This window comes from Numenius arquata, chromosome W, assembly GCF_964106895.1.
Source record: "Numenius arquata chromosome W, bNumArq3.hap1.1, whole genome shotgun sequence".
Taxonomy (NCBI): Eukaryota; Metazoa; Chordata; class Aves; order Charadriiformes; family Scolopacidae; genus Numenius; species Numenius arquata.
Genome location: NC_133615.1, coordinates 12,175,195 through 12,202,075, shown reverse-complemented (window position 1 = coordinate 12,202,075; position 26,881 = coordinate 12,175,195). Strand labels below are relative to the sequence as shown.

At 53.8% G+C, this 26,881-nt stretch overlaps 4 protein-coding genes across 4 annotated transcripts in view; 1 reads left to right on the top strand and 3 right to left on the bottom strand.

Annotated features, from left to right (window-relative positions):
* Positions 1-26,881, top strand: part of LOC141476793 (junction-mediating and -regulatory protein-like) — a 221,418-nt gene that overhangs the window by 23,099 nt on the left and 171,438 nt on the right. The gene's annotated exons all lie outside the window — the stretch shown is intronic.
* Positions 402-4,351, bottom strand: LOC141476730 (adenosine 5'-monophosphoramidase HINT1-like). Its single transcript, XM_074165537.1, is given in 6 exon segments — positions 402-741; positions 1,547-1,651; positions 3,125-3,154; positions 3,156-3,378; positions 3,414-3,526; positions 4,337-4,351. Coding segments are annotated over 6 exon segments (651 nt in total). The 3' UTR covers positions 402-576.
* Positions 10,620-14,398, bottom strand: LOC141476729 (adenosine 5'-monophosphoramidase HINT1-like). The gene is given in 6 exon segments (XM_074165536.1): positions 10,620-10,784; positions 11,588-11,692; positions 13,172-13,201; positions 13,203-13,425; positions 13,461-13,573; positions 14,384-14,398. Coding segments are annotated over 6 exon segments (651 nt in total).
* On the bottom strand, positions 20,705-24,659 carry LOC141476728 (adenosine 5'-monophosphoramidase HINT1-like). The gene is given in 6 exon segments (XM_074165535.1): positions 20,705-21,044; positions 21,850-21,954; positions 23,433-23,462; positions 23,464-23,686; positions 23,722-23,834; positions 24,645-24,659. Coding segments are annotated over 6 exon segments (651 nt in total). The 3' UTR covers positions 20,705-20,879.

Below are 26,881 nucleotides of genomic sequence, written 5' to 3'. Positions count from 1 at the left end.
GAAAAGGGATATCAACGGGGCCTTATCATCGCACAGCCGTTGATAAAGCGCTCCAACGGGAGTTGGATGCTTCCAACACATTGCACTGTGCCGAAAGCACCCTTGTACGGCATGCCTGTAGCGTCACATACGGTATTTTCTACAGTTGTTGCAGCAGCAGCCTCCACTGGCTTTATGTACGTTTGCGTACCGCTCCCAAAGAGCGAAGAGTTTGCTTCCTACAAGAGGCAGGAGACTGCTAAGCGGTTCCAGCGTCACGCTTCAAATGACTGGCCAAATCACCGTCTATCTATAGAACGCTGCTAACAGACTGAAACACTCCACATACTTACACTCCGGGGAGACACCGTTTTAACTTGCAGAACTATTTCCCCTCAGTAAGACGCGCACAAGACAGAGATGATATCCCCATGCTAAATCTTTATTTGTGCAACTGCTGCTCGCAGCTTTTATTACCTTCCACAGACACACGTCACAAAAAATTCGACATCAACAGTGGCTAGATCGACGGGCAACAGGCGAGATCCATTCAGCGGCGATTTGTACACGTGCAGCAACTCTTGCGGTGCACAAATCTTAGCCAGGCGGCCAGCCCAACTGACGGCCACCCAGAATACGTAGATGTACGCGACACACAGGCTGCCCACCCTCGGGCCCTTCATCCACAACCATCCGGAATCCATTGGCCAGGCCCAGGTGAGCAGCACGCTTCTTGCCAACAGTCATTAAATGCCCAAGCAGCTGGAGAAGGAAGCACAAAACCATAAATAACTACAATAAAAAGCCACACACAAAGAGGGGAGAGGGCAGGGAGGGAAGGAATGAGAGCAGAGCGCCACCCAGAGAAACCAGTTAGCCAATTCCTAGCAATTCAACCACTGCGCTTCAAATTACTGTCTGTCCGCCTGCAACTGACATTTTCCAAGCAAAGCCACAAAGACCGATTACGCACACTATAGGGGGCAAAAAAAGGGCTATGCAATTGCTTGCAAGCTAGACGGGTAACGGACTACAAAACAGCCACAGAAGCTAAGTTTGTCTCCGGGTTAAAGCCCCCCATTACCTCTTCAGGCAACATAAGCAACTCGGGTGGAAAATAAGCTTCAGGCTGCCTTTTGCGTGGGTTTACAAAGTCTCCGAACTTGACTTTTATAGCTAAAAGTGAAGCACCCAGCACCCCTCAACCAGCTTCGCCCTTCCTCACCCCTGACCTGCCAAGAACCCCAAGCCCTCTTCTCCGTATTAGAAGAACTACTACTACTCTTACTCTAAACCGTGACAATAGGCATCAGACTGCGCTCCAAAACAACACTGCATTTTGCACCACAAGTACGTACCCAGGGGTGAGCATTGCTTTACGTCACTACTTTCAGTCAAAAAAGCTCAACTCCGTTACAAGCTAGAGGCAAAAGATTACAGCGCCAGAAAACCCAAAACAGCCTACCGCGCCCTATCGAGAGGAAAAGGGGGGATGGGAAAGAGTCTAGTAAATGAGGAACTAACGACAGGTACAGTCTAGCGTACAGAAAGCTCCCACAGTACTTACACATTCACCAGAATCTTCTGCTTCAGATAACCTGATAACTGGCTCCTTAGGCATGACTAGGAGAAGCGTCGGAGCTTGGGGGGAAAGATCACGGAACGCAAGGCACTGGAGGAAGAGTAAACAGTTAAAACGTAATTGGCTTCGGAGAAAGGTAATAACGGCTTAAGCAAATCAATGTGCCCCACTGAACTCCTACAGAAGCAGATTACCAGATCCCCCAAACACAAGCCGAAACGTTGAGTTTTCCTTACGCGACATTAAAGCTATCTGTACAAAAACACGCAACGTATTTACAGAGCCCCCTCCAGAGGTGGGATTCAGCACGCAGGACGACGGGGGCAAGGAGACGGGCCAGTACTTCAGATTAGCGACCTCCAGTATGTTTTAATCTGGGTCGATCGCTTCCTAAGCGGTTTGTCTCTTCGATGTGGTCCACACAGAGGCAGGAGACAAACGGCTTAACCGAACGGGCAAAGAATTTAGCAAAGTGGAACATCAGCGGCCATTCATTTTCCATGGTACAGGGAGCTCGAGCATTGAACAAAAGCATAAGCGCAGGCAGAAAGCCTGCAAGCGCGTAGTACGAGTCTGTCTTCTACATTGCACGTAAACCCTACCTTCAAAAGCAGAAGACATCCCTCACTGCTAGTCTTCGGCACTTGAACAACAAAATTATACGGGGTACTAACTGAAAGTTAACATCGTGTAGGCAAGGGCTGCATTCTTCCCCCCACAGGCCTAAGCGGCTCGCTCGAGTTCCTAGCACGTTGTGGAGCACCAGCATCCGTGAACCTCGCAAGCATGCTGTTATCACCGTCCCACTTCACCACAGAAACAAGATCTGGGAAGCTTTGGCAGCCTGCAGGATGACGGGTTTCTAGATTTTTATATTTACTTTTTTTTTTTTTTTGGAGAAAAATAAGAAGAGCTGTAATTCTTTGCTCCAATAATCCCGTTTGGGGGCTCAGCACCAAAGCCTAGCACAGCAGAGCTGCGAAATCTCGATAATGCTACTAGGAGGCGCATCAAGACCCGCATTTCTCCTGCGCGGAACTAACTCATTACGGTCACTACTCGGACGTTCACCGTTTACATACGTGCGCCTGGAATCCCCGAGGAGACTGACTGCGTGCGCTTAATCTAAGGTTTCAAGACTATCGTCCTACACGAGGTAGGACCGCTCCCATCCCTCGGCAGCAAACTTTGCACGACTTGCAGTGCCAAAGGGATATCACGCGGCAAACGTCTGCGGCTGCCACCAAGTGCGTTACCGTCAGAGGCCCTCCTCTACGCACGCGCGCACACGGCACGGCGAGGCTGGGAACCGAGGCGAGCCGGCCAGCTCCAGCAACCCAGTACGCGCCGCGGCAGCCGCGGGGGCACCGAAGAAGCGCGATGTTATAGGGATCGTGCAGTAGAGAGCGCCACAACCCAGAGAGGCCCCGTCCGTCCCCCGTCCCTCCACCCGCCCTGCCGCGCTCCCGGGCACCGCGTCCTCGGCTCAGGGTGCCTGCGAGCGCGGGGGGAGGGGAGGGGGGAAGGGAAGAGGAACCGCGCACAGAGCAAAGCCGCGGCTACCTCCTCGTCCTCGTAGGCGACGTTGGCGGGGAAGCGCCTTGCCGATGATCTTTCCGAAGACAGCAGTGGCGCCACCGGGCCAGGCGGCCCGCGCCCCAATAAGCTCGTCAGCCACGACAACGCCCGTTGTCGCCCCCGCGCTTCCTCCGCTCGGCCAGGCCCTCCGCGGCGCCCATTGGGCCGCCAGATCGCCGCCGGCCGACCCCGCGTCTCGATTGGCTGTCTCGTCTGTCGTTTTCGCTTGTTCCCGTCCCCTTGGCGGGTCCGCCCTCGTCGACCCGGTGCTTACCGGGGCTCAGGGAGCTTGCGTGCCCTCGGGGCGCGGAGGGATCCGACCTGGGGGTGGAGGGAGAAGACGTTGGCGAGTCCGCGGAGGGATCCGCGCCGTGTAGTGCTGCGACCCTGTGGGCGGGCAACGAGGTCTCAGAAGAGGCTGTCGTAGCTAGAAGTACTATTGGTTGTTACTTATTACCGCATCAAGTCTACCCCAAACGTGCTTGTGGCTTTTTGGTGCAGTCAAAGGACTGCTTTTGCCAGGGCAGGCCAGGCCTTAACTTTTCAGAACACTCCGCAGAACCAACAGAAGTCGCTCTAAATTGTTCCCTGAAAGCCCCACTTTGATTGCAGACGTTTCTAAGCTGCACGCCTCCTGGGACAAAATAAAATACAAAGCGTGTCTTCAGCACTGGTGGCTTGAGGGCTGGGGGGCAGATCGAGATAGGATTTGCGCTAAGCTGGGTAGGAGGCTCGTAGAAAAACAGGCAGCGCCCCCAAAGCTGCCCAAGGGTGGTCTCTGGTGCCCTGCACCCCCGGGGATAGCGAGCAATTTGATTGGTCTACACAACTGTATCGTAACACACATAACCCCTGCTTTCCTCTGTATCGGGCTCAGGGTATCCTTAGCCTTCTTTGCGGCAAGGGCACGTTGTCGGCTCACGTTCAACTTGGTGTCCGCCAGGAGCCCCCCCCACATCCTTTTCTGCAAAGCTGCTTTCCAGCCAGTCGGCCTCCGGCATCTACTGGTGCATGGGGTTGTTCCTCCCCAGGTGCAGGACTTGCGTGTGTTCAGGTTCCTCGGGTGGTCTCGAACCGGTTCGTTTCCTACGATGGGAGGGACTTTGTTCCCCCAGTCCCTGCCTTGAGGTTCGGGGACTTGAGAGCTGTGGGAACAGTGATTGCCAGTGAAAACGGAGGAGAAAAATCGTTGAGTACCTCGGCCTTCTCCATGTCGGTTGGCGCTAGATCTCCTGTCTTATTTATCGGAGGGGGGGTGGTGTAGGTTTTCTTTAGTCTTCCTTTTCTGACCAACGCAACTGTAGAAGCCCTTCTTCTGATTCTTCACATCCCTTGCCAAATTCAGCTCCAGCTGTGCCTTACCTTTCCCGATCCCATCCCTACACACCCGGGCAGCATGCCTATATTCTTCCCAGGATGCGTGTCTCTGCTTCCACTGCCTATGCATTTCCTTCTTGCGCTTCAGCTCGACCAGAAGGTCCTTGCTCAGCCGTGCTGGGCTCCTGCCTTCCTTGCCCGATTTCATAGAATCATAGAATCGTCTAGGTTGGCAGGGACCTTGCAGATCATCGAGTCCAACCATTAACCTAACGCTACCCAAACCACCACGCCTACCCGTCTTTTAAATACCCCCAGGGATGGCGATTCAACCGCTTCCCCGGGCAGCCTGTTCCAATGTTTGGTAACCCTTTCTGCGAGGGAAATTTTCCTAATATCCGTCCTAAACCTGCCCTGGCGCAACTGGAGGCCGTTTCCTCTTGTCCTATCGCTTGTTGCTTGGGAGAAGAGACCAACCCCTGCCTCGCTACAGCCTCCTTGCAGGTAGTTGTAGAGGGCGATAAGGTCTCCCCTCAGCCTCCTTTTCTCCAGGCTAAACAGCCCCAGTTCCCTCAGCCCCTCCTCATAAGACTTGTGCTCTAGACTCCTCACCAGCTTGGTTGCCCTTCTCTGGACACACTCCGGAATCTCAATGTCTTTCTTGTAGCGAGGGGCCCAAAACTGAACACAGTACTCAAAGTGGGGCCTCACCAGCGCCGAGTACAGCGGGACGATCGCTTCCCTAGTCCTGCTCACCACACTATTCCTGACACAGGCCAGGATGCCGTTGGCCGCCTTGGCCACCTGGGCACGCTGCTGGCTCATATTCAGCCGGCTGTCCACCAACACCCCCAGGTCCTTACCGAGGGTGCACTCGATTCCCTCGTCCAGGTCGTTGATAAAGATATTAAACAGAACCGGCCCCAGTACTGAGCCCTGGGGAACACCGCTCGTGACCGGCCGCCAACTGGATTTAACTCCATTCACCACAACTCTTTGGGCCCGGCCATCCAGCCAGTTTTTTTACCCGGCGAAGAGTACGCCCATCCAAACCATGGGCAGCCAGTTTCTCCAGGAGGATGCTGTGGGAAACGGTGTCAAAGGCTTTACTAAAGTCTAGGTAGACAAATTTCTATTTTCCCATGTCTTACGCATGGGAATCCAGAGCTCTTGTGCTCTAAGAAAAAAACGTGCTTAAAGAGCTGCCAGCTCCCTTCTGCTCCTTCTGCACAGGGGCTTCCAACTCCTCCTGTTTGTCGCCCGTGCTGCGCGCACTGGTATAGAGGCACTTCAGTTGGGCTGTCGACCGCGTCACCTTTTTGGAGGATCAAGCCCCAATTCCTTTGCGGCATTTCTCGGGTGTTCCCCTGTTGGTTCCTAACGCATCAGCAGCCCCTGGCTCTTCCCTGTTGCTCAGAACTCCATCCCCTTCTCCCGCTGAGTCTAGTTTAAAGCCCTCCTTGTAAGTCTGGCCGGCTTGTTGGCAAAGACCCTCTTGCCCTGCTTGGTCAGGTGAATCCCATCAGCTCCCAACAGACCCGGCTTCTCAAAGGTACATCCGTGATCATAGAAGCCAAAACCTTGAGTATGGCAGCAGCTACGCAGCCAGGCAGTCACCTGTTCAATTCGTCTCCTCTTTCCTGGACCCCTTCCTCTGACTGGGAGGATAGAGGAGACCACCACCTGTGCTCCTGATCCTTTCAACATCGCTCCGAGGGACATCACATAGTCTCTTTGGAGGGTTCTAAGTTGCCTCGTCAGACCCTACACGGAATAGTAGGAGCGGATGATAATCTGTAGGGATCACCAGGCTCGGCAGCCTCTCGGTGATGCCACGAATGCGAGCTCCTGGCAGGCAGCAGACTTCTCTAGAGAAATTGTCTGGACGGCAAACGGGTGCTTCGGTGCCTCTCAGTAGGGAATCTCCAATTGCTAATACCTTACGTGCTTTTCTGGTGGCACTGGTTCCCATGCGGGTGGATGGGTCCGCTTTGCGTGGTTGGCTTGGCCAAGTTAACCAAGCTCACACCTACTCCATGACCTCTTTACAGCTGTTCCAGTTCCTCGTCACTTTTATTACCAAGTGAGAAAAAAAATGGAGACTAGAGCCTTTTTCTCACGAGAGCCTCTTATTGCTCAGAAAGAAGGCTTTTTCCCTTGAAATTTCCCCCCCTCAAAGTGACTGGATCCCCAGCTATTTCCCGACTTTCCTATCTCCAAAGCGTCCTGTTCCTAGCCCAGTCACTATCATTCCTTAAACCACCAACCCCCTTCACTTCTACACGGAGGAACCTGCCTTTCAGGCTTTGTGATGGGTTCACCTTGGCCGGCTGCCAGGGGCCCGCCCAGCTGCTCTCTCACTGCCCCTCCTCAACAGGGCAGGGGGAGAAAACAGGATGACAAAGTTCCTTCCTTCAGGAAACATCCACCTGCCGGATCCACGGGCAGCAGGGAAATACCTGCCCCGGGCAGCGCTTTGCCCCTTCTTAGTTAAAAACTGGCTGGAGGGCCGGGCCCAGAGAGTGGTGGTGAATGGAGTTAAATCCAGTTGGCGGCCGGTCACGAGTGGTGTCCCCCAGGGCGCGGTACTGGGACCCGTTCTCTTTAACATCTTTATCAATGATCTGGACGAGGGGATTGAGTGCACCCTCAGTAAGTTCGCAGACGACACTAAGTTGGGTGGCAGTGTCGACCTGCTGGAGGGTAGAAAGGCTTTGCAGAGGGATCCGGACAGGTTGGATCGATGGGCTGAGACCAATGGGATGAGGTTCAACAAGGCGAAGTGCCGGGTCCTCCACTTGGGTCACAACGACCCCAGGCAGCGCTACAGGCTTGGGGAAGAGTGGCTGGAGAGCTGCCCGGCAGAAAAGGACCTGGGGGTGTTGGTGGACAGCCGGCTGAACATGAGCCAGCAGTGTGCCCAGGTGGCCAAGGCGGCCAACAGCATCCTGGCCTGTATCAGGAACAGTGTGGCGAGTAGGACTCGGGAGGTGATCGTCCCCCTGTACTCGGCATTGGTGAGGCCCCACCTCAAGTACTGTGTCCAGTTTTGGGCCCCCTACCACAAAAAAGACATCGAGGTGCTGGAGCGGGTCCAGAGAAGAGCAACAAGGCTGGTGAGGGGTCTGGAGCACAAGTCTTATGAGGAGAGGCTGAGGGAACTAGGGTTATTCAGCCTGGAGAAAAGGAGGCTGAGGGGAGACCTTATTGCTCTCTACAACTACCTGCAAGGAGGGTGTAGAGAGGCGGGGGTCGGTCTCTTCTCCCAAGTCACGGGCGACAGGACTAGAGGAAACGGCCTCAAGTTGCGCGGGGGGAGGTACAGGCTGGATATTAGGAAATTTTTTTTCACTGAAAGGGTTATCAGACATTGGAATGGGCTGCCCAGGGAGGTGGTTGAAGCACCATCCCTGGAAGTGTTCAAAAGACAGGTTGACGTGGTGCTGGGAGACATGGTTTAGTGATGGTGTTGCATTTTGTTGTTTTGTGGGTGTTTATTTTTGTCAGTTAGGTTGATGGTTGGACAAGATGATCTTGAAGGTCCCTTCCAACCTAGAAGATTCTGTGATTCTGTGAAATATGTTTGCACAGGGGCGCCACCAGCTTCGCTGAGCTGCTCGGCTTTGGCCCGCGGCGAGTCCGGTGCCTAGCTGGCTGGAACCAGCTGTGTCCGGCGCAGGGCAGACCCTGGCCTCTTCTCACGGAGGCCACCCCCGCAGGCCGCACCTGGAGCACCGCGTCCAGTTCTTGTCCCCACAATTCAAAAAAAGGTGCAGACAGACTGGAGAGGGTCCCAAGGAGGGCCACGAAGATGATCAAAGGGCTGGAGAACCTCCCCTACCAGGAAACACTGAAGGAGTTGGGTCTTTTCTCCCTTGGAAAAGAGAAGGCTCGGGGAGAGGGGGGGGACGGGGACCTCATCACAGTATTGCAGTACTGAAAGGGTGGCTACAAAGAAGAGGACGGAGGCTTTGCCACAAAAGGTCCGACCAGATGATCTTTCGAGGTCCCTTCCCACCTGGGCTGCTCTAGGATTCTACGATTCTTCGGTGGATCACTGTTCAATAACCCTTTGCTCTCTCGGGTCTGGAGCAAAGCATGGGCAGCGTCGCCTGCGAGGCGAGACATAAATCCCACCGGGCGCCAGAGACTTCCAAAACCTACGGTAATCACCCCATGCCTAGCTGCTTCAAAACTCCCCTGCCCCCAGAAGCGGGAACACCTTCTAGATACCTCGGGGAGTTTACACAGGCGGAACAAGGGATGTTACCTAGCTCAGTCATCCAGTAAGCAAACACTGCACCAGTGCAGTTTCAAGGAAACACCACATGTCAGTTTCCATAAACTGCAGGCAAATCATTTCCATCTCCTCCCTGGGAAGATTAAATAAAGGCAAAGTCCTCGGGTTACTTACACGCCCGTGTCACCAAACTTCACCTGATCGCTTGGGGATATAGAAGAGATGAAGACCCCTTCCAGTGGGCGTCTCGGATGTCTCAGCAACACAGCGTTCAAGGGCAACGAAGGATGGCCCCGCTTTCCCCTGCCCATCTCCCTTTTTTTAATAGCTGTTAAAGAAAGGTGGAGTTTGCCATCTCCCTGCGATGTACTTTTGGTTTGGGTCTGGCTGGGATGGAGGTAACTTTCCCCATAGCAGCCCTCATAGTGCTGTGCTTTGTAGTTGTAGCTAGGAGGGTGTTGATAGCGCACCAAGGTTTTGGCTACTTGTCCTGGGTTGAGAGACACAGGACTATCTTTTCTTCTAATGCTGGGGAAAATTACACTTTTAGAAGACTCTAGTGTCTGAATTTGTGAAAATATTTACTTTATAGCCAGCCAGGCTCTGTGGGATTCAAGGCTAGTGTTTTCGAGCCTTGCCAGGTGCAGGGACAAGGAGGAGCAAGGCCTGGGCATTTGACCCAGGCTGGCCAACAGGAGTATTTCATACCATGAACGTCACATCCAATATAAGTTAGAAAAGTTTGCTGCGTAGCTCGCTCTCTCCCTGATGGCGGCGGTCCAGACAACTCCTTGCCCCGGTGCCGGAGCCCTGAGGCCTTCCCTTCCTCCTGAAGCCATTGCGCTCGCAGTGTCCGATACTTGCTATCCACTGCTGGGAGTGCACCGCTTCCTACTGATATAGATGGCTGAGTATAATTTCTGTATATCTTATATCAGTATCGGGATTAATACTGGTTCTTTAGTATTATTGTTAATTATTTAGTCTTAGCCTATTAAATCTATTTATACTTCAACCCTTGTGTTTTCTTTGTGTTCCCCGATTCCCCTTTCCGGGTGGGGAGGGGTCATCGGGTGATAGAATAATTGTCTAAACGACAATAGGTTGTTATGGGTTCTCTCAAACCATAACACTACTGCTGAGCAGCGCTCCCACAGCATGGAGGCTGTCTCTCCAACCACCCCCACCCCCCCAGTCCAGTAAGCTGGGGGTGGGCAAGAGGTTGGGAGGGGACAGAGCCAGGACAGCTGACCCAAATCGACAAAAAGAGATATTCCACTGTGCTATGGAAGCACCACAGCTGCCATTGGGACCGATTGTTTTCTCCCACCATATCCCTCCTCGGCAGAAAAGGGATATCAACGGGGCCTTATCATCGCACAGCCGTTGATAAAGCGCTCCAACGGGAGTTGGATGCTTCCAACACATTGCACTGTGCCGAAAGCACCCTTGTACGGCATGCCTGTAGCGTCACATACGGTATTTTCTACAGTTGTTGCAGCAGCAGCCTCCACTGGCTTTATGTACGTTTGCGTACCGCTCCCAAAGAGCGAAGAGTTTGCTTCCTACAAGAGGCAGGAGACTGCTAAGCGGTTCCAGCGTCACGCTTCAAATGACTGGCCAAATCACCGTCTATCTATAGAACGCTGCTAACAGACTGAAACACTCCACATACTTACACTCCGGGGAGACACCGTTTTAACTTGCAGAACTATTTCCCCTCAGTAAGACGCGCACAAGACAGAGATGATATCCCCATGCTAAATCTTTATTTGTGCAACTGCTGCTCGCAGCTTTTATTACCTTCCACAGACACACGTCACAAAAAATTCGACATCAACAGTGGCTAGATCGACGGGCAACAGGCGAGATCCATTCAGCGGCGATTTGTACACGTGCAGCAACTCTTGCGGTGCACAAATCTTAGCCAGGCGGCCAGCCCAACTGACGGCCACCCAGAATACGTAGATGTACACGACACACAGGCTGCCCACCCTCGGGCCCTTCATCCACAACCATCCGGAATCCATTGGCCAGGCCCAGGTGAGCAGCACGCTTCTTGCCAACAGTCATTAAATGCCCAAGCAGCTGGAGAAGGAAGCACAAAACCATAAATAACTACAATAAAAAGCCACACACAAAGAGGGGAGAGGGCAGGGAGGGAAGGAATGAGAGCAGAGCGCCACCCAGAGAAACCAGTTAGCCAATTCCTAGCAATTCAACCACTGCGCTTCAAATTACTGTCTGTCCGCCTGCAACTGACATTTTCCAAGCAAAGCCACAAAGACCGATTACGCACACTATAGGGGGCAAAAAAAGGGCTATGCAATTGCTTGCAAGCTAGACGGGTAACGGACTACAAAACAGCCACAGAAGCTGTTTGTCTCCGGGTTAAAGCCCCCCATTACCTCTTCAGGCAACATAAGCAACTCGGGTGGAAAATAAGCTTCAGGCTGCCTTTTGCGTGGGTTTACAAAGTCTCCGAACTTGACTTTTATAGCTAAAAGTGAAGCACCCAGCACCCCTCAACCAGCTTCGCCCTTCCTCACCCCTGACCTGCCAAGAACCCCAAGCCCTCTTCTCCGTATTAGAAGAACTACTACTACTCTTACTCTAAACCGTGACAATAGGCATCAGACTGCGCTCCAAAACAACACTGCATTTTGCACCACAAGTACGTACCCAGGGGTGAGCATTGCTTTACGTCACTACTTTCAGTCAAAAAAGCTCAACTCCGTTACAAGCTAGAGGCAAAAGATTACAGCGCCAGAAAACCCAAAACAGCCTACCGCGCCCTATCGAGAGGAAAAGGGGGGATGGGAAAGAGTCTAGTAAATGAGGAACTAACGACAGGTACAGTCTAGCGTACAGAAAGCTCCCACAGTACTTACACATTCACCAGAATCTTCTGCTTCAGATAACCTGATAACTGGCTCCTTAGGCATGACTAGGAGAAGCGTCGGAGCTTGGGGGGAAAGATCACGGAACGCAAGGCACTGGAGGAAGAGTAAACAGTTAAAACGTAATTGGCTTCGGAGAAAGGTAATAACGGCTTAAGCAAATCAATGTGCCCCACTGAACTCCTACAGAAGCAGATTACCAGATCCCCCAAACACAAGCCGAAACGTTGAGTTTTCCTTACGCGACATTAAAGCTATCTGTACAAAAACACGCAACGTATTTACAGAGCCCCCTCCAGAGGTGGGATTCAGCACGCAGGACGACGGGGGCAAGGAGACGGGCCAGTACTTCAGATTAGCGACCTCCAGTATGTTTTAATCTGGGTCGATCGCTTCCTAAGCGGTTTGTCTCTTCGATGTGGTCCACACAGAGGCAGGAGACAAACGGCTTAACCGAACGGGCAAAGAATTTAGCAAAGTGGAACATCAGCGGCCATTCATTTTCCATGGTACAGGGAGCTCGAGCATTGAACAAAAGCATAAGCGCAGGCAGAAAGCCTGCAAGCGCGTAGTACGAGTCTGTCTTCTACATTGCACGTAAACCCTACCTTCAAAAGCAGAAGACATCCCTCACTGCTAGTCTTCGGCACTTGAACAACAAAATTATACGGGGTACTAACTGAAAGTTAACATCGTGTAGGCAAGGGCTGCATTCTTCCCCCCACAGGCCTAAGCGGCTCGCTCGAGTTCCTAGCACGTTGTGGAGCACCAGCATCCGTGAACCTCGCAAGCATGCTGTTATCACCGTCCCACTTCACCACAGAAACAAGATCTGGGAAGCTTTGGCAGCCTGCAGGATGACGGGTTTCTAGATTTTTATATTTACTTTTTTTTTTTTTTTTTGGAGAAAAATAAGAAGAGCTGTAATTCTTTGCTCCAATAATCCCGTTTGGGGGCTCAGCACCAAAGCCTAGCACAGCAGAGCTGCGAAATCTCGATAATGCTACTAGGAGGCGCATCAAGACCCGCATTTCTCCTGCGCGGAACTAACTCATTACGGTCACTACTCGGACGTTCACCGTTTACATACGTGCGCCTGGAATCCCCGAGGAGACTGACTGCGTGCGCTTAATCTAAGGTTTCAAGACTATCGTCCTACACGAGGTAGGACCGCTCCCATCCCTCGGCAGCAAACTTTGCACGACTTGCAGTGCCAAAGGGATATCACGCGGCAAACGTCTGCGGCTGCCACCAAGTGCGTTACCGTCAGAGGCCCTCCTCTACGCACGCGCGCACACGGCACGGCGAGGCTGGGAACCGAGGCGAGCCGGCCAGCTCCAGCAACCCAGTACGCGCCGCGGCAGCCGCGGGGGCACCGAAGAAGCGCGATGTTATAGGGATCGTGCAGTAGAGAGCGCCACAACCCAGAGAGGCCCCGTCCGTCCCCCGTCCCTCCACCCGCCCTGCCGCGCTCCCGGGCACCGCGTCCTCGGCTCAGGGTGCCTGCGAGCGCGGGGGAGGGGAGGGGAGGGGGGAAGGGAAGAGGAACCGCGCACAGAGCAAAGCCGCGGCTACCTCCTCGTCCTCGTAGGCGACGTTGGCGGGGAAGCGCCTTGCCGATGATCTTTCCGAAGACAGCAGTGGCGCCACCGGGCCAGGCGGCCCGCGCCCCAATAAGCTCGTCAGCCACGACAACGCCCGTTGTCGCCCCCGCGCTTCCTCCGCTCGGCCAGGCCCTCCGCGGCGCCCATTGGGCCGCCAGATCGCCGCCGGCCGACCCCGCGTCTCGATTGGCTGTCTCGTCTGTCGTTTTCGCTTGTTCCCGTCCCCTTGGCGGGTCCGCCCTCGTCGACCCGGTGCTTACCGGGGCTCAGGGAGCTTGCGTGCCCTCGGGGCGCGGAGGGATCCGACCTGGGGGTGGAGGGAGAAGACGTTGGCGAGTCCGCGGAGGGATCCGCGCCGTGTAGTGCTGCGACCCTGTGGGCGGGCAACGAGGTCTCAGAAGAGGCTGTCGTAGCTAGAAGTACTATTGGTTGTTACTTATTACCGCATCAAGTCTACCCCAAACGTGCTTGTGGCTTTTTGGTGCAGTCAAAGGACTGCTTTTGCCAGGGCAGGCCAGGCCTTAACTTTTCAGAACACTCCGCAGAACCAACAGAAGTCGCTCTAAATTGTTCCCTGAAAGCCCCACTTTGATTGCAGACGTTTCTAAGCTGCACGCCTCCTGGGACAAAATAAAATACAAAGCGTGTCTTCAGCACTGGTGGCTTGAGGGCTGGGGGGCAGATCGAGATAGGATTTGCGCTAAGCTGGGTAGGAGGCTCGTAGAAAAACAGGCAGCGCCCCCAAAGCTGCCCAAGGGTGGTCTCTGGTGCCCTGCACCCCCGGGGATAGCGAGCAATTTGATTGGTCTACACAACTGTATCGTAACACACATAACCCCTGCTTTCCTCTGTATCGGGCTCAGGGTATCCTTAGCCTTCTTTGCGGCAAGGGCACGTTGTCGGCTCACGTTCAACTTGGTGTCCGCCAGGAGCCCCCCCCACATCCTTTTCTGCAAAGCTGCTTTCCAGCCAGTCGGCCTCCGGCATCTACTGGTGCATGGGGTTGTTCCTCCCCAGGTGCAGGACTTGCGTGTGTTCAGGTTCCTCGGGTGGTCTCGAACCGGTTCGTTTCCTACGATGGGAGGGACTTTGTTCCCCCAGTCCCTGCCTTGAGGTTCGGGGACTTGAGAGCTGTGGGAACAGTGATTGCCAGTGAAAACGGAGGAGAAAAATCGTTGAGTACCTCGGCCTTCTCCATGTCGGTTGGCGCTAGATCTCCTGTCTTATTTATCGGAGGGGGGGTGGTGTAGGTTTTCTTTAGTCTTCCTTTTCTGACCAACGCAACTGTAGAAGCCCTTCTTCTGATTCTTCACATCCCTTGCCAAATTCAGCTCCAGCTGTGCCTTACCTTTCCCGATCCCATCCCTACACACCCGGGCAGCATGCCTATATTCTTCCCAGGATGCGTGTCTCTGCTTCCACTGCCTATGCATTTCCTTCTTGCGCTTCAGCTCGACCAGAAGGTCCTTGCTCAGCCGTGCTGGGCTCCTGCCTTCCTTGCCCGATTTCATAGAATCATAGAATCGTCTAGGTTGGCAGGGACCTTGCAGATCATCGAGTCCAACCATTAACCTAACGCTACCCAAACCACCACGCCTACCCGTCTTTTAAATACCCCCAGGGATGGCGATTCAACCGCTTCCCCGGGCAGCCTGTTCCAATGTTTGGTAACCCTTTCTGCGAGGGAAATTTTCCTAATATCCGTCCTAAACCTGCCCTGGCGCAACTGGAGGCCGTTTCCTCTTGTCCTATCGCTTGTTGCTTGGGAGAAGAGACCAACCCCTGCCTCGCTACAGCCTCCTTGCAGGTAGTTGTAGAGGGCGATAAGGTCTCCCCTCAGCCTCCTTTTCTCCAGGCTAAACAACCCCAGTTCCCTCAGCCCCTCCTCATAAGACTTGTGCTCTAGACTCCTCACCAGCTTGGTTGCCCTTCTCTGGACACACTCCGGAATCTCAATGTCTTTCTTGTAGCGAGGGGCCCAAAACTGAACACAGTACTCAAAGTGGGGCCTCACCAGCGCCGAGTACAGCGGGACGATCGCTTCCCTAGTCCTGCTCACCACACTATTCCTGACACAGGCCAGGATGCCGTTGGCCGCCTTGGCCACCTGGGCACGCTGCTGGCTCATATTCAGCCGGCTGTCCACCAACACCCCCAGGTCCTTTTCTGCCGGGCAGCTTTCCGGCCACTCTTCCCCAAGCCTGTAGCATTGCCTGGGGTCGTTGTGACCCAAGTGCAGGACCCGGCACTTGGCCTTGTTGAACCTCATACCGCTGGCCTCGGCCCATCGATCCAGCCTGTCCAGATCCCTCTGTAGAGCCAGCCTACCCTCAAGCAGATCGACGCTCCCGCCCAACTTGGTGTCGGCTGCAAACTTACCGAGGGTGCACTCGATTCCCTCGTCCAGGTCGTTGATAAAGATATTAAACAGAACCGGCCCCAGTACTGAGCCCTGGGGAACACCGCTCGTGACCGGCCGCCAACTGGATTTAACTCCATTCACCACAACTCTTTGGGCCCGGCCATCCAGCCAGTTTTTTTACCCGGCGAGGAGTACGCCCGTCCAAACCATGGGCAGCCAGTTTCTCCAGGAGGATGCTGTGGGAAACGGTGTCAAAGGCTTTACTAAAGTCTAGGTAGACAAATTTCTATTTTCCCATGTCTTACGCATGGGAATCCAGAGCTCTTGTGCTCTAAGAAAAAAACGTGCTTAAAGAGCTGCCAGCTCCCTTCTGCTCCTTCTGCACAGGGGCTTCCAACTCCTCCTGTTTGTCGCCCGTGCTGCGCGCATTGGTATAGAGGCACTTCAGTTGGGCTGTCGACCGCGTCACCTTTTTGGAGGATCAAGCCCCAATTCCTTTGCGGCATTTCTCGGGTGTTCCCCTGTTGGTTCCTAACGCATCAGCAGCCCCTGGCTCTTCCCTGTTGCTCAGAACTCCATCCCCTTCTCCCGCTGAGTCTAGTTTAAAGCCCTCCTTGTAAGTCTGGCCGGCTTGTTGGCAAAGACCCTCTTGCCCTGCTTGGTCAGGTGAATCCCATCAGCTCCCAACAGACCCGGCTTCTCAAAGGTACATCCGTGATCATAGAAGCCAAAACCTTGAGTATGGCAGCAGCTACGCAGCCAGGCAGTCACCTGTTCAATTCGTCTCCTCTTTCCTGGACCCCTTCCTCTGACTGGGAGGATAGAGGAGACCACCACCTGTGCTCCTGATCCTTTCAACATCGCTCCGAGGGACATCACATAGTCTCTTTGGAGGGTTCTAAGTTGCCTCGTCAGACCCTACACGGAATAGTAGGAGCGGATGATAATCTGTAGGGATCACCAGGCTCGGCAGCCTCTCGGTGATGCCACGAATGCGAGCTCCTGGCAGGCAGCAGACTTCTCTAGAGAAATTGTCTGGACGGCAAACGGGTGCTTCGGTGCCTCTCAGTAGGGAATCTCCAATTGCTAATACCTTACGTGCTTTTCTGGTGGCACTGGTTCCCATGTGGGTGGATGGGTCCGCTTTGCGTGGTTGGCTTGGCCAAGTTAACCAAGCTCACACCTACTCCATGACCTCTTTACAGCTGTTCCAGTTCCTCGTCACTTTTATTACCAAGTGAGAAAAAAAATGGAGACTAGAGCCTTTTTCTCACGAGAGCCTCTTATTGCTCAGAAAGAAGGCTTTTTCCCTTGAAATTTCCCCCCCTCAAAGTGACTGGATCCCCAGCTATTTCCCGACTTTCCTATCTCCAAAGCGTCCTGTTCCTAGCCCAGTCACTATCATTCCTTAAACCACCAACCCCCTTCACTTCTACACGGAGGAACCTGCCTTTCAGGCTTTGTGATGGGTTCACCTTGGCCGGCTGCCAGGGGCCCGCCCAGCTGCTCTCTCACTGCCCCTCCTCAACAGGGCAGGGGGAGAAAACAGGATGACAAAGTTCCTTCCTTCAGGAAACATCCACCTGCCGGATCCACGGGTAGCAGGGAAATACCTGCCCCGGGCAGCGCTTTGCCCCTTCTTAGTTAAAAACTGGCTGGAGGGCCGGGCCCAGAGAGTGGTGGTGAATGGAGTTAAATCCAGTTGGCGGCCGGTCACGAGTGGTGTCCCCCAGGGCGCGGTACTGGGACCCGTTCTCTTTAACATCTTTATCAATGATCTGGACGAGGGGATTGAGTGCACCCTCAGTAAGTTCGCAGACGACACTAAGTTGGGTGGCAGTGTCGACCTGCTGGAGGGTAGAAAGGCTTTGCAGAGGGATCCGGACAGGTTGGATCGATGGGCTGAGACCAATGGGATGAGGTTCAACAAGGCGAAGTGCCGGGTCCTCCACTTGGGTCACAACGACCCCAGGCAGCGCTACAGGCTTGGGGAAGAGTGGCTGGAGAGCTGCCCGGCAGAAAAGGACCTGGGGGTGTTGGTGGACAGCCGGCTGAACATGAGCCAGCAGTGTGCCCAGGTGGCCAAGGCGGCCAACAGCATCCTGGCCTGTATCAGGAACAGTGTGGCGAGTAGGACTCGGGAGGTGATCGTCCCCCTGTACTCGGCATTGGTGAGGCCCCACCTCAAGTACTGTGTCCAGTTTTGGGCCCCCTACCACAAAAAAGACATCGAGGTGCTGGAGCGGGTCCAGAGAAGAGCAACAAGGCTGGTGAGGGGTCTGGAGCACAAGTCTTATGAGGAGAGGCTGAGGGAACTAGGGTTATTCAGCCTGGAGAAAAGGAGGCTGAGGGGAGACCTTATTGCTCTCTACAACTACCTGCAAGGAGGGTGTAGAGAGGCGGGGGTCGGTCTCTTCTCCCAAGTCACGGGCGACAGGACTAGAGGAAACGGCCTCAAGTTGCGCGGGGGGAGGTACAGGCTGGATATTAGGAAATTTTTTTTCACTGAAAGGGTTATCAGACATTGGAATGGGCTGCCCAGGGAGGTGGTTGAAGCACCATCCCTGGAAGTGTTCAAAAGACAGGTTGACGTGGTGCTGGGAGACATGGTTTAGTGATGGTGTTGCATTTTGTTGTTTTGTGGGTGTTTATTTTTGTCAGTTAGGTTGATGGTTGGACAAGATGATCTTGAAGGTCCCTTCCAACCTAGAAGATTCTGTGATTCTGTGAAATATGTTTGCACAGGGGCGCCACCAGCTTCGCTGAGCTGCTCGGCTTTGGCCCGCGGCGAGTCCGGTGCCTAGCTGGCTGGAACCAGCTGTGTCCGGCGCAGGGCAGACCCTGGCCTCTTCTCACGGAGGCCACCCCCGCAGGCCGCACCTGGAGCACCGCGTCCAGTTCTTGTCCCCACAATTCAAAAAAAGGTGCAGACAGACTGGAGAGGGTCCCAAGGAGGGCCACGAAGATGATCAAAGGGCTGGAGAACCTCCCCTACCAGGAAACACTGAAGGAGTTGGGTCTTTTCTCCCTTGGAAAAGAGAAGGCTCGGGGAGAGGGGGGGGACGGGGACCTCATCACAGTATTGCAGTACTGAAAGGGTGGCTACAAAGAAGAGGACGGAGGCTTTGCCACAAAAGGTCCGACCAGATGATCTTTCGAGGTCCCTTCCCACCTGGGCTGCTCTAGGATTCTACGATTCTTCGGTGGATCACTGTTCAATAACCCTTTGCTCTCTCGGGTCTGGAGCAAAGCATGGGCAGCGTCGCCTGCGAGGCGAGACATAAATCCCACCGGGCGCCAGAGACTTCCAAAACCTACGGTAATCACCCCATGCCTAGCTGCTTCAAAACTCCCCTGCCCCCAGAAGCGGGAACACCTTCTAGATACCTCGGGGAGTTTACACAGGCGGAACAAGGGATGTTACCTAGCTCAGTCATCCAGTAAGCAAACACTGCACCAGTGCAGTTTCAAGGAAACACCACATGTCAGTTTCCATAAACTGCAGGCAAATCATTTCCATCTCCTCCCTGGGAAGATTAAATAAAGGCAAAGTCCTCGGGTTACTTACACGCCCGTGTCACCAAACTTCACCTGATCGCTTGGGGATATAGAAGAGATGAAGACGCCTTCCAGTGGGCGTCTCGGATGTCTCAGCAACACAGCGTTCAAGGGCAACGAAGGATGGCCCCGCTTTCCCCTGCCCATCTCCCTTTTTTTAATAGCTGTTAAAGAAAGGTGGAGTTTGCCATCTCCCTGCGATGTACTTTTGGTTTGGGTCTGGCTGGGATGGAGGTAACTTTCCCCATAGCAGCCCTCATAGTGCTGTGCTTTGTAGTTGTAGCTAGGAGGGTGTTGATAGCGCACCAAGGTTTTGGCTACTTGTCCTGGGTTGAGAGACACAGGACTATCTTTTCTTCTAATGCTGGGGAAAATTACACTTTTAGAAGACTCTAGTGTCTGAATTTGTGAAAATATTTACTTTATAGCCAGCCAGGCTCTGTGGGATTCAAGGCTAGTGTTTTCGAGCCTTGCCAGGTGCAGGGACAAGGAGGAGCAAGGCCTGGGCATTTGACCCAGGCTGGCCAACAGGAGTATTTCATACCATGAACGTCACATCCAATATAAGTTAGAAAAGTTTGCTGCGTAGCTCGCTCTCTCCCTGATGGCGGCGGTCCAGACAACTCCTTGCCCCGGTGCCGGAGCCCTGAGGCCTTCCCTTCCTCCTGAAGCCATTGCGCTCGCAGTGTCCGATACTTGCTATCCACTGCTGGGAGTGCACCGCTTCCTACTGATATAGATGGCTGAGTATAATTTCTGTATATCTTATATCAGTATCGGGATTAATACTGGTTCTTTAGTATTATTGTTAATTATTTAGTCTTAGCCTATTAAATCTATTTATACTTCAACCCTTGTGTTTTCTTTGTGTTCCCCGATTCCCCTTTCCGGGTGGGGAGGGGTCATCGGGTGATAGAATAATTGTCTAAACGACAATAGGTTGTTATGGGTTCTCTCAAACCATAACACTACTGCTGAGCAGCGCTCCCACAGCATGGAGGCTGTCTCTCCAACCACCCCCACCCCCCCAGTCCAGTAAGCTGGGGGTGGGCAAGAGGTTGGGAGGGGACAGAGCCAGGACAGCTGACCCAAATCGACAAAAAGAGATATTCCACTGTGCTATGGAAGCACCACAGCTGCCATTGGGACCGATTGTTTTCTCCCACCATATCCCTCCTCGGCAGAAAAGGGATATCAACGGGGCCTTATCATCGCACAGCCGTTGATAAAGCGCTCCAACGGGAGTTGGATGCTTCCAACACATTGCACTGTGCCGAAAGCACCCTTGTACGGCATGCCTGTAGCGTCACATACGGTATTTTCTACAGTTGTTGCAGCAGCAGCCTCCACTGGCTTTATGTACGTTTGCGTACCGCTCCCAAAGAGCGAAGAGTTTGCTTCCTACAAGAGGCAGGAGACTGCTAAGCGGTTCCAGCGTCACGCTTCAAATGACTGGCCAAATCACCGTCTATCTATAGAACGCTGCTAACAGACTGAAACACTCCACATACTTACACTCCGGGGAGACACCGTTTTAACTTGCAGAACTATTTCCCCTCAGTAAGACGCGCACAAGACAGAGATGATATCCCCATGCTAAATCTTTATTTGTGCAACTGCTGCTCGCAGCTTTTATTACCTTCCACAGACACACGTCACAAAAAATTCGACATCAACAGTGGCTAGATCGACGGGCAACAGGCGAGATCCATTCAGCGGCGATTTGTACACGTGCAGCAACTCTTGCGGTGCACAAATCTTAGCCAGGCGGCCAGCCCAACTGACGGCCACCCAGAATACGTAGATGTACGCGACACACAGGCTGCCCACCCTCGGGCCCTTCATCCACAACCATCCGGAATCCATTGGCCAGGCCCAGGTGAGCAGCACGCTTCTTGCCAACAGTCATTAAATGCCCAAGCAGCTGGAGAAGGAAGCACAAAACCATAAATAACTACAATAAAAAGCCACACACAAAGAGGGGAGAGGGCAGGGAGGGAAGGAATGAGAGCAGAGCGCCACCCAGAGAAACCAGTTAGCCAATTCCTAGCAATTCAACCACTGCGCTTCAAATTACTGTCTGTCCGCCTGCAACTGACATTTTCCAAGCAAAGCCACAAAGACCGATTACGCACACTATAGGGGGCAAAAAAAGGGCTATGCAATTGCTTGCAAGCTAGACGGGTAACGGACTACAAAACAGCCACAGAAGCTAAGTTTGTCTCCGGGTTAAAGCCCCCCATTACCTCTTCAGGCAACATAAGCAACTCGGGTGGAAAATAAGCTTCAGGCTGCCTTTTGCGCGGGTTTACAAAGTCTCCGAACTTGACTTTTATAGCTAAAAGTGAAGCACCCAGCACCCCTCAACCAGCTTCGCCCTTCCTCACCCCTGACCTGCCAAGAACCCCAAGCCCTCTTCTCCGTATTAGAAGAACTACTACTACTCTTACTCTAAACCGTGACAATAGGCATCAGACTGCGCTCCAAAACAACACTGCATTTTGCACCACAAGTACGTACCCAGGGGTGAGCATTGCTTTACGTCACTACTTTCAGTCAAAAAAGCTCAACTCCGTTACAAGCTAGAGGCAAAAGATTACAGCGCCAGAAAACCCAAAACAGCCTACCGCGCCCTATCGAGAGGAAAAGGGGGGATGGGAAAGAGTCTAGTAAATGAGGAACTAACGACAGGTACAGTCTAGCGTACAGAAAGCTCCCACAGTACTTACGCATTCACCAGAATCTTCTGCTTCAGATAACCTGATAACTGGCTCCTTAGGCATGACTAGGAGAAGCGTCGGAGCTTGGGGGGAAAGATCACGGAACGCAAGGCACTGGAGGAAGAGTAAACAGTTAAAACGTAATTGGCTTCGGAGAAAGGTAATAACGGCTTAAGCAAATCAATGTGCCCCACTGAACTCCTACAGAAGCAGATTACCAGATCCCCCAAACACAAGCCGAAACGTTGAGTTTTCCTTACGCGACATTAAAGCTATCTGTACAAAAACACGCAACGTATTTACAGAGCCCCCTCCAGAGGTGGGATTCAGCACGCAGGACGACGGGGGCAAGGAGACGGGCCAGTACTTCAGATTAGCGACCTCCAGTATGTTTTAATCTGGGTCGATCGCTTCCTAAGCGGTTTGTCTCTTCGATGTGGTCCACACAGAGGCAGGAGACAAACGGCTTAACCGAACGGGCAAAGAATTTAGCAAAGTGGAACATCAGCGGCCATTCATTTTCCATGGTACAGGGAGCTCGAGCATTGAACAAAAGCATAAGCGCAGGCAGGAAGCCTGCAAGCGCGTAGTACGAGTCTGTCTTCTACATTGCACGTAAACCCTACCTTCAAAAGCAGAAGACATCCCTCACTGCTAGTCTTCGGCACTTGAACAACAAAATTATACGGGGTACTAACTGAAAGTTAACATCGTGTAGGCAAGGGCTGCATTCTTCCCCCCACAGGCCTAAGCGGCTCGCTCGAGTTCCTAGCACGTTGTGGAGCACCAGCATCCGTGAACCTCGCAAGCATGCTGTTATCACCGTCCCACTTCACCACAGAAACAAGATCTGGGAAGCTTTGGCAGCCTGCAGGATGACGGGTTTCTAGATTTTTATATTTACTTTTTTTTTTTTTTTGGAGAAAAATAAGAAGAGCTGTAATTCTTTGCTCCAATAATCCCGTTTGGGGGCTCAGCACCAAAGCCTAGCACAGCAGAGCTGCGAAATCTCGATAATGCTACTAGGAGGCGCATCAAGACCCGCATTTCTCCTGCGCGGAACTAACTCATTACGGTCACTACTCGGACGTTCACCGTTTACATACGTGCGCCTGGAATCCCCGAGGAGACTGACTGCGTGCGCTTAATCTAAGGTTTCAAGACTATCGTCCTACACGAGGTAGGACCGCTCCCATCCCTCGGCAGCAAACTTTGCACGACTTGCAGTGCCAAAGGGATATCACGCGGCAAACGTCTGCGGCTGCCACCAAGTGCGTTACCGTCAGAGGCCCTCCTCTACGCACGCGCGCACACGGCACGGCGAGGCTGGGAACCGAGGCGAGCCGGCCAGCTCCAGCAACCCAGTACGCGCCGCGGCAGCCGCGGGGGCACCGAAGAAGCGCGATGTTATAGGGATCGTGCAGTAGAGAGCGCCACAACCCAGAGAGGCCCCGTCCGTCCCCCGTCCCTCCACCCGCCCTGCCGCGCTCCCGGGCACCGCGTCCTCGGCTCAGGGTGCCTGCGAGCGCGGGGGGAGGGGAGGGGAGGGGGGAAGGGAAGAGGAACCGCGCACAGAGCAAAGCCGCGGCTACCTCCTCGTCCTCGTAGGCGACGTTGGCGGGGAAGCGCCTTGCCGATGATCTTTCCGAAGACAGCAGTGGCGCCACCGGGCCAGGCGGCCCGCGCCCCAATAAGCTCGTCAGCCACGACAACGCCCGTTGTCGCCCCCGCGCTTCCTCCGCTCGGCCAGGCCCTCCGCGGCGCCCATTGGGCCGCCAGATCGCCGCCGGCCGACCCCGCGTCTCGATTGGCTGTCTCGTCTGTCGTTTTCGCTTGTTCCCGTCCCCTTGGCGGGTCCGCCCTCGTCGACCCGGTGCTTACCGGGGCTCAGGGAGCTTGCGTGCCCTCGGGGCGCGGAGGGATCCGACCTGGGGGTGGAGGGAGAAGACGTTGGCGAGTCCGCGGAGGGATCCGCGCCGTGTAGTGCTGCGACCCTGTGGGCGGGCAACGAGGTCTCAGAAGAGGCTGTCGTAGCTAGAAGTACTATTGGTTGTTACTTATTACCGCATCAAGTCTACCCCAAACGTGCTTGTGGCTTTTTGGTGCAGTCAAAGGACTGCTTTTGCCAGGGCAGGCCAGGCCTTAACTTTTCAGAACACTCCGCAGAACCAACAGAAGTCGCTCTAAATTGTTCCCTGAAAGCCCCACTTTGATTGCAGACGTTTCTAAGCTGCACGCCTCCTGGGACAAAATAAAATACAAAGCGTGTCTTCAGCACTGGTGGCTTGAGGGCTGGGGGGCAGATCGAGATAGGATTTGCGCTAAGCTGGGTAGGAGGCTCGTAGAAAAACAGGCAGCGCCCCCAAAGCTGCCCAAGGGTGGTCTCTGGTGCCCTGCACCCCCGGGGATAGCGAGCAATTTGATTGGTCTACACAACTGTATCGTAACACACATAACCCCTGCTTTCCTCTGTATCGGGCTCAGGGTATCCTTAGCCTTCTTTGCGGCAAGGGCACGTTGTCGGCTCACGTTCAACTTGGTGTCCGCCAGGAGCCCCCCCCACATCCTTTTCTGCAAAGCTGCTTTCCAGCCAGTCGGCCTCCGGCATCTACTGGTGCATGGGGTTGTTCCTCCCCAGGTGCAGGACTTGCGTGTGTTCAGGTTCCTCGGGTGGTCTCGAACCGGTTCGTTTCCTACGATGGGAGGGACTTTGTTCCCCCAGTCCCTGCCTTGAGGTTCGGGGACTTGAGAGCTGTGGGAACAGTGATTGCCAGTGAAAACGGAGGAGAAAAATCGTTGAGTACCTCGGCCTTCTCCATGTCGGTTGGCGCTAGATCTCCTGTCTTATTTATCGGAGGGGGGGTGGTGTAGGTTTTCTTTAGTCTTCCTTTTCTGACCAATGCAACTGTAGAAGCCCTTCTTCTGATTCTTCACATCCCTTGCCAAATTCAGCTCCAGCTGTGCCTTACCTTTCCCGATCCCATCCCTACACACCCGGGCAGCATGCCTATATTCTTCCCAGGATGCGTGTCTCTGCTTCCACTGCCTATGCATTTCCTTCTTGCGCTTCAGCTCGACCAGAAGGTCCTTGCTCAGCCGTGCTGGGCTCCTGCCTTCCTTGCCCGATTTCATAGAATCATAGAATCGTCTAGGTTGGCAGGGACCTTGCAGATCATCGAGTCCAACCATTAACCTAACGCTACCCAAACCACCACGCCTACCCGTCTTTTAAATACCCCCAGGGATGGCGATTCAACCGCTTCCCCGGGCAGCCTGTTCCAATGTTTGGTAACCCTTTCTGCGAGGGAAATTTTCCTAATATCCGTCCTAAACCTGCCCTGGCGCAACTGGAGGCCGTTTCCTCTTGTCCTATCGCTTGTTGCTTGGGAGAAGAGACCAACCCCTGCCTCGCTACAGCCTCCTTGCAGGTAGTTGTAGAGGGCGATAAGGTCTCCCCTCAGCCTCCTTTTCTCCAGGCTAAACAGCCCCAGTTCCCTCAGCCCCTCCTCATAAGACTTGTGCTCTAGACTCCTCACCAGCTTGGTTGCCCTTCTCTGGACACACTCCGGAATCTCAATGTCTTTCTTGTAGCGAGGGGCCCAAAACTGAACACAGTACTCAAAGTGGGGCCTCACCAGCGCCGAGTACAGCGGGACGATCGCTTCCCTAGTCCTGCTCACCACACTATTCCTGACACAGGCCAGGATGCCGTTGGCCGCCTTGGCCACCTGGGCACGCTGCTGGCTCATATTCAGCCGGCTGTCCACCAACACCCCCAGGTCCTTACCGAGGGTGCACTCGATTCCCTCGTCCAGGTCGTTGATAAAGATATTAAACAGAACCGGCCCCAGTACTGAGCCCTGGGGAACACCGCTCGTGACCGGCCGCCAACTGGATTTAACTCCATTCACCACAACTCTTTGGGCCCGGCCATCCAGCCAGTTTTTTTACCCGGCGAAGAGTACGCCCATCCAAACCATGGGCAGCCAGTTTCTCCAGGAGGATGCTGTGGGAAACGGTGTCAAAGGCTTTACTAAAGTCTAGGTAGACAAATTTCTATTTTCCCATGTCTTACGCATGGGAATCCAGAGCTCTTGTGCTCTAAGAAAAAAACGTGCTTAAAGAGCTGCCAGCTCCCTTCTGCTCCTTCTGCACAGGGGCTTCCAACTCCTCCTGTTTGTCGCCCGTGCTGCGCGCACTGGTATAGAGGCACTTCAGTTGGGCTGTCGACCGCGTCACCTTTTTGGAGGATCAAGCCCCAATTCCTTTGCGGCATTTCTCGGGTGTTCCCCTGTTGGTTCCTAACGCATCAGCAGCCCCTGGCTCTTCCCTGTTGCTCAGAACTCCATCCCCTTCTCCCGCTGAGTCTAGTTTAAAGCCCTCCTTGTAAGTCTGGCCGGCTTGTTGGCAAAGACCCTCTTGCCCTGCTTGGTCAGGTGAATCCCATCAGCTCCCAACAGACCCGGCTTCTCAAAGGTACATCCGTGATCATAGAAGCCAAAACCTTGAGTATGGCAGCAGCTACGCAGCCAGGCAGTCACCTGTTCAATTCGTCTCCTCTTTCCTGGACCCCTTCCTCTGACTGGGAGGATAGAGGAGACCACCACCTGTGCTCCTGATCCTTTCAACATCGCTCCGAGGGACATCACATAGTCTCTTTGGAGGGTTCTAAGTTGCCTCGTCAGACCCTACACGGAATAGTAGGAGCGGATGATAATCTGTAGGGATCACCAGGCTCGGCAGCCTCTCGGTGATGCCACGAATGCGAGCTCCTGGCAGGCAGCAGACTTCTCTAGAGAAATTGTCTGGACGGCAAACGGGTGCTTCGGTGCCTCTCAGTAGGGAATCTCCAATTGCTAATACCTTACGTGCTTTTCTGGTGGCACTGGTTCCCATGCGGGTGGATGGGTCCGCTTTGCGTGGTTGGCTTGGCCAAGTTAACCAAGCTCACACCTACTCCATGACCTCTTTACAGCTGTTCCAGTTCCTCGTCACTTTTATTACCAAGTGAGAAAAAAAATGGAGACTAGAGCCTTTTTCT